Source organism: Babylonia areolata, chromosome 5 (assembly GCF_041734735.1).
Source record: "Babylonia areolata isolate BAREFJ2019XMU chromosome 5, ASM4173473v1, whole genome shotgun sequence".
NCBI lineage: Eukaryota > Metazoa > Mollusca > Gastropoda > Neogastropoda > Buccinidae > Babylonia > Babylonia areolata.
Window position 1 is genome coordinate 29,157,261 of NC_134880.1, and position 7,172 is coordinate 29,164,432.

The 7,172-nt window shown below is 41.6% G+C and overlaps 1 protein-coding gene across 1 annotated transcript; it reads left to right on the forward strand.

Annotated features, from left to right (window-relative positions):
- The first annotated feature begins 878 nt into the window (after window positions 1–878).
- LOC143282443 (galactosylceramide sulfotransferase-like) lies at window positions 879–6,588 on the forward strand. The gene is made up of 3 exons (XM_076588085.1): window positions 879–928; window positions 1,509–1,974; window positions 5,490–6,588. Exons 1-3 carry the CDS (start codon window positions 888–890, stop codon window positions 6,438–6,440), a joined length of 1,458 nt encoding a protein of 485 aa, XP_076444200.1. The 5' UTR covers window positions 879–887; the 3' UTR covers window positions 6,441–6,588.
- Window positions 6,589–7,172: the final 584 nt, after the last annotated feature.

Here is a 7,172-nt window from a genome sequence, read left to right on the forward strand (position 1 = left end):
GACTTATGATTTATGTCTGATAATTTCACCACCACCCCGAAACAGTCGTGCCGGAAGCACATGTTTTAATATGGTCCTTGATGTTTGATGTGTGTTAGTGCGCTTCATGTGAATTACTGTGGGAATGCATCACTGCAAGTTATTATGAAAAGTAATGTTATATGTACGCAAGTAAACTGCAGTAGTGATAGTGGTTGTGGAGTTTTGGCTAGAGCGATGGCAGTAGCATTAGCAGCAGCTGTAGTAGCATCGAATGGAAGCAGCAGCAGCATTAGTAATAATAGCAGTAATAGCAGTGGTGGCCAATATCATCATTGTAGTAACAGTAGTATTGGTAGCAGGAGCAGTGATGGTCATTGTCAAAGTTGTATTTGCACTGGCAGTAGTGGTGGTCAACATCATTGCAGCTGTTTTAGTGGTCTAGATGTGGGAGCAGGGACTGCACATGTGAATTCAATGTGAAGAGCCACCAAATTGACACTTTTCACGTCCCTTGAGTGGTCAAACTCAAAGGCAGGGAGGGAGATACCGTAAACATAGACACAACGCAGCTGTTCCCACAGAACTAAAACCGAGAAAGACAACTCTTCCCCAGACGGACATTTCGCAAAAACTGTGGTCAGTAACCCACTCTTGAAAATTTAACACAAAACCAATGCCCATTTACTTTTTAAGTGCGGATGATCGCGTTCGTGTGTGTGTGTGCGCGCGCGCGCGCGCGTGTGTGTGAATGAGAGAGAGAGTGTGTGTTTGTGAGTGTGCGTGTGTGTCCCCTCCCGCTCACTTGGCCCGTATCGTTTGTATCGACAGTTTGCCGCGTGGTTATATAAAATCGTACGCAAGTTGTTTCGTCTCGTTAAAATTAAAGTGGAGTTCGAAGGAGTGAGATGTCGGCTGGTGCAAAGAAATGTTCCCTGCGGATGCAACTGTATGTAAATTGGTGTGGCGTCGTTTGAGTGGGAGGGGATGGTGGGGACAGACAGACAGACAGATATGTTTATCAGTTGAATCCGTAGCAGATGACTATACTTCTGTACATTTGGTTGGTTTGGTGTGTGTGTGTGTGTGTGTGTGTGTGTTTTGTTTTGTTTTGTTTTCAAATTGCTTTTTGTTTGTTTGTTGCTGTTGTTGTTGTTTTGCATTTTTAAATAGTTTTTATTATCTGCATGTTTGATTCCAACCGCATATATGACTATTGCACGGTTTGTATATTTCGATGTGTGTTACATTGATTGATGTCTTGGGAAACGTTCGCATTTCGCAAGGAAAGAAATCATCAGCTACGAAATTTTGACTCCTTCATATACGTCCATTTCTCCTTTTACAGACGGTGTTGCCATCGGTGTTTATGAAAGACATTTCCAAACAGACCAGTGGCTAGATAATCAAGAGTTCTGAGTTCTTAAAATACAAATGTTGCACTTCATGGAAATTCCTTTTGCTGTAACACGTCTGTTTTTGTTGTTGTTTACTGACTGTACCTCAGAGATTTTTCTGTTTGCTTTCAGGGTAAAAATGACATCGAGGAAACTGTTCACTGCCACTATTTTTTTGTCTCTGTTGGTCTACATAATTTATATCATGAACTTTGGCGGAGTAGAATCCAATACGAAATACTTCGCTCCAGAAGCAGACCCGTACAGCAGACACACACTCCAGCCGTGTTCAACGATACACCGTTCTGATCAGGGGGAGACAGAACTGAACAAAAATGAGAACGGGACGTCGGTGTTAGGATCGGAAAACAGCAGCGTTCCAAGGTCTTCAAAACCGAGCAGTTGTTCATCAGGGGTGGATCCTCCGTCAAGACCGGACCCCCCAAACACGGGGCAGCTGATGGCCAAGGCTGACGGCGACAGGCAGACAGAGGTCAGGATCCCCTCAAAGACAGACGCACTGTCAGAGCGGTATCCCTGGAGGATTAATGATAGCAGCAGGCATCCTGAAGAGGTCCGCCATGTTGTTTTTGTCAAGGCAAGTCACCTTCACAGCAAACCGCACTTGTCGTCGCGAAACAATGTGTGCATGTGTCTGTGTCTGTGGCTCTGTGTGTGTCTGTAGGTCCGCATTATTAAAAAAATATATATATATATGTATGTGTGTGTGTGTGTGTGTGTGTGTGTGTCTGTATGTGTATGAGCGTGTGTGTGTTTATGTGCCTGTGTGTGTGTGTGCGCGTGTGTGTGTGTGTGTGTGTGTGCGTGTGTTGGTGTGTTTGAGAGAGAGATTGTTAGAGAGGGCGAACGAGAGGGAGCTAGAGAGAGACAGGGGGAGGAGGGGGAAGTGGGGAGGATGGGGGGATACGAGGACACATGTTTACATATGAAATAACATAATCCTCTGTTTTTCACATGAAGGCAGGATTATTTTTGTGTATTCTACAGTGTCTAAAACATGGGAAGTATAATTTTATCAACCGCTCTGGTCGCCATCTGAGATGTTTGTGGGCGAAAAATGCGAACACGTTTAGTCTGTAATTAAATGGCGAACTTGAGGTTTTAGGACATACAGTGTATATGTGTTTTAGACACTGTAGAATACACAAAAATAATAATAACAAAAATAACAAAAAACTACGTTTAACAATGTCCGTATTGCAGAATACCCATTTATCATCTTGAACTCCTTTGTGTTTTTGTATGTGTGTGTGTACGTGTGTGTGTTTCGTAGCAGGAATCATAAACTACAGATCGAATTAAGAAGGAGAGAAGGCGAAAACAGATAGCAGAATTTGCTAGGAGTTTTATAAGGGAACTTTTAGGAATGAATTTCATTCTGTTTTAGAATGTGCTAGAAATATTGTAATTCAAAATAAATTGACACCACGTAAATATCAGTCGCATATGTCAATGTTCGGTTTATGCAAATTATTTCGCGCTTGGAAGAAAACACAACTTAATTCTAGTAAATTCATAAAACTTGGAAAGGATGTGTAGCTTTTAGTTAATCCAAAACGTACTTGCTAATATGTTGAAGTTTGAATAGTTGCAAATCATTATTATATGGAAAACAAATTTGATACGACCTTAATCAATGATTTATTGAAAGCGCCAGCTATACCTCCTCTCTCAAATAAGATCACAGTCACATTCAAGTTCAAGATAAGTTCTGATTGTTTTGGATTTGAATCATTTATACGATCACAATTTTACAGTTATTGTTTGCATCCAATACTGTTCTATACTCCACGCACACGGTTTACTTTCTTGGTAATAATTTGTTTTAAATTTCAAAAAAATTCTGTTCTGTCAATATGGACCATAGATTTTTTTTTTCATAAATAATTTCTCATTCTAAGATATATATATATATATATCTGTGTGTGTGTGTGTGTGTGTGTGTGTGTGTGTGTGTGTGTGTGTTCCTTCAGTGTCCTTATGAACTTTGTTCTTTTTTTAATCCAAATACAAACATTTTATTGAACAGAACTGCTACCACCGAGCGTGAGAATTACAAGATAAACAGCAACATGCGTATTCCCATTCAGATTTTACGTATAACCCGTGTGGGTGTTCTGACGAAAATAAATCGAATGTCGCATTTGCTTAAGATAGTGAAAAAAACATCTCGGTGTTTTTTTCGATAATCGAATCCTTGACACTCTGAAGAGATGATGCCATGAGCTTCCATTACATTTTTTGGTTTATTTTTAACAACGCTAAAAGAGACGGCAATGCAATTTTTGCTTTCAGTACTGCTTAACTGTTTCCAAAACGAGCTTTATGTTTCTCTGTTGTTGACCAGTTTATTGTAACTTATAAACTTGTAAATTATGGGGGGAGGGGGGGGGGAGGGCATTACATGAAAGGGAGAAAAGAAGAAAGCTTCAGGCGTTTTGAAACAACTGAGAAAAAGAAGTATACTACCATCGAAAAGCTACTAGGCCAACATCAAAAGAAATAAATGAAAGTTTGATGTTGTTCTCTCTCTCTCTCTCTCTCTCTCTCTCTCTCTCTCTTGGTACGAGTGTGCATATTCCCCTACCTTGTTCTTTTTTGTGTGATGACGCAGCAACATTTTTCATGTTCCACTCCCCCAAGCTGTTCAGTTAAATGGGCGCAATGTTTTAACTGCAAAAATTGTTCACAATCTTGGTGTTTACTTAGACCAGACTATCTTTTGAACGTTACGTAGAATTAGTTTTATTCGGCACTTTCTGTCTCAGGATGCAACAAAAACCCTTGTCTGTTCCCTGGTCCAATCTAGGTTTGGCTACTGTAATTCTTTGCTCGCTAGATGCCCCAACTACTTGTTATCCATACTTCAGTGAGTCCAAAACCATGCACGGCTGCACGGCTCATCTTCCGTTCTCCCAAATCTGCTCACATTACTGCTCTCTTTCATTCCATCCACTGGTTACCTATTGAGAAAAGAATAGATTACAAACTCTCTCTCCTATGCTACAAATTTATGATTGGCATGTCTCCTAATTTTTCTGAGCTTCTGCATTACTACTCTCCATCTCGCCTGCTTCGGTCATCAGGTGATGACCGTCTCTTAAAAATTCCCTACCACAGAACCAGATCATATGGAAAAGGCACTTTCTCTTTCCAGGCTTCTTCCGCATGGGACTCACTCCCGTTTCCTGTCCGTCATACTGTTTCTTGCCTTTCTTTCAAAACCTCTTCGAAAACTTATTTATTTCCAGCCATTTAAATCAGTAAATAGCTCATTGTCTTCACCTTTTGTCTTTATGTTTTAATCCAGTACTTTTTTTTTTTACTTCTATTATTTTTACTATTTTTGAACGACACCTGTTCACATGCCTTGAACGGCCGGGATGTGCTTGCGCGCGCGCGTGCGTGTGTCTACATTTTGTGTGGAGTGGGTGTGAGTTTGAGTTGGAGCGGGATGATTTGTGTGTGCGGGTGTATTCGTGTGTTCTTAGTAGGCATGCGTCGTTGTATTTTTAACTGTAAACGCCCAGAGCTTTTGTAGCATTAGATTGCGCGTACCAAATATCCTTTTATTATTATTCTCATTATTATTATCACTATTATCATTATGTCTGAATTAAGAAAGCTAAGATCATAACAACACATTGTTCTGCCTTTCATTTCTAGTTGTTGTTTTTTTGTTGTTGTTGTTTGTTTGTTTTCTGATGCATTTATTTTGTTCAACGCATGCACACGTCCACCCCCTACCCGGCTGTACGCCCGCAAAGAGACACACAGACAGACAGCCCCCTAGTCTCTCTCTCTCGCTCTCTCTCTCTCTCTCTCTCTCTCTCTCACACACACACACACACACACACACACACACACACACACACACACACAAACACGCACAAACACGCAGTTTTTAATGCACAGATTATGGACTCTTGCAGCTGTAGTTAACATTTTGTTACCTGTGTTTGCCTTGCCTGTTTCCTGTAAGTTTGATTTAATGAATAGATGGTCAGCACATAATCGGTTAGCTTATCTGAAATTCAAATAGAAAGTCTCTCGTTAATTATGTATTAATGATGTTTTTCACTTTGATTCCAGGTACATAAAGCAGCCAGCACTACACTGTTCAGCGTTTTTGTCAAGTTTGCCATTGCCCGTCGTCTCAACATCATGTTTCCAAAACAAGGACATGTTCTGTCGCAAAATGAACCTTCCTTGCGTCCCGTGATACCACACCCGCCCTCCCCTCCCTTTCTCTTTGACATTCTGTGCAATCACTTTGTTTTCAGGCACGATCAAATCGAACGTGCCTTCCCGCCTGACACCAAATATGTCGCCATTCTGAGAGATCCCTTGAGGCGGGTCCAGTCTGCGTTTTACTATTACACCTCGGTTTTCCACCTCAGGTATTTGAAACCAGTCCGCAGCTTCAAGCAGTTTATCCAGAACCAGTCTATGTTTGAAACTGTGTCACCCTACATCTCCCAGACCAACAACAGAATGAGCATTGACTTGGGCCTAGAAAGCTATTATTTGAAAGACTCAGGCTATATCACTACCTTTGTCAAACGTCTGGAGAACAAGTTCGATTTGATTTTGATCGCAGACCGCTTTGATGAGTCCATGCTGCTGTTGAAAAGACGATTACGCTGGACGATGAAGGATATTGTGTACATGAATCTTAACACACATTCCAAAAAAGATTTAAGCAAGGAGAAAATCAGCCCAGAAACTAAAGACAAGTTCCAAAGGTTTCAGCGGTTCGACGTGGCTATCTATGAGCACTTCCTTAAGAAGTTTGACCAATACGTGGCCGAAGAAGGACAAGATTTCAACGAGGAGCTCAACCATTATATCACCACCCTGAAGCAGATAAACGATTTCTGCAAAGGCAGAAACGTGTCTGCGTCCGAGCTGGTAATCAAGCCGTCCAGATGGGACAAGCAGTTCACCTTGCAGCGCTCTGAGTGCAAAATACTGATAGTGGAAGAAATGAAACTGTGTGCCTGGGCAAAGGCGGTACAGCTGGGCCGTCAGAGACATTCTTGAACGCTGGGGCATTCGCGTTTATCCAGTGAATGGTGTCTGTCCACACCACATTCTTTTTTCTCCTCCCTTCCTTTTTCTTCCCAAGCCTTTATCTTCATATCTTACCCTCTATTTTCACACCCCATTCTCTCTCTCTCTCTCTCTCTCTCTCTCTCTCTCTCTCTCTTGGGGGGCGGGGAATGGAGAGGGAGATCGGTGTGGGCAGCGGAAGACGGAGGCGGGCTACTTTTTCTTTCCCTATCAAAACTAATGCTTTTGCTGGCTTTTTTTCTTTTTAAGTTCGATCATGAACAGTGGGCGCTCAGAACCGTTGCTTTGGTGAAGCCGGATGGAACAAAACAGACAGTCCAGAATGATCACACACGCTTCTTTATGGAGAGCTGACTGCATTAAAACGGAACAGCATCGGATGACTGTGTTGCCACTACAAGCTGCAAGGATGCCGCAGTTTCTGTTTCTGCTGTTTATCTCGGCATCCGCACCTTCATCATCGTGAAGCTTTTTTTCTTTTTATATGCGTCAGATGTTTTAATATAACGTTCGGTTAGTTTGTTTTGAATTGTTTTGTTCCAGACTGACGCATCGATATGATATATGAAATATCTGTGTGTGTGTGTGTGTGTGTGTGTGTGTGGGTGGGTGGGTGTGTGTTTAATGATAATGTGTATCCTGGAAAATTGTGCCACTTATGACTCCAATAAGGTTTTACGTTTACATCATTTATTTTATGTG

Bases quoted from the DNA above. Each gene is read 5' to 3' on its own strand.
- LOC143282443 (XM_076588085.1), top strand. From the start codon at position 888: ATGTCGGCTGGTGCAAAGAAATGTTCCCTGCGGATGCAACT. The intron at 929-1,508 runs GTATGTAAATTG...GTTTGCTTTCAG, and splicing joins TGTTCCCTGCGGATGCAACT to GGTAAAAATGACATCGAGGA. The intron at 1,975-5,489 runs GCAAGTCACCTT...CTTTGATTCCAG, and splicing joins GCCATGTTGTTTTTGTCAAG to GTACATAAAGCAGCCAGCAC.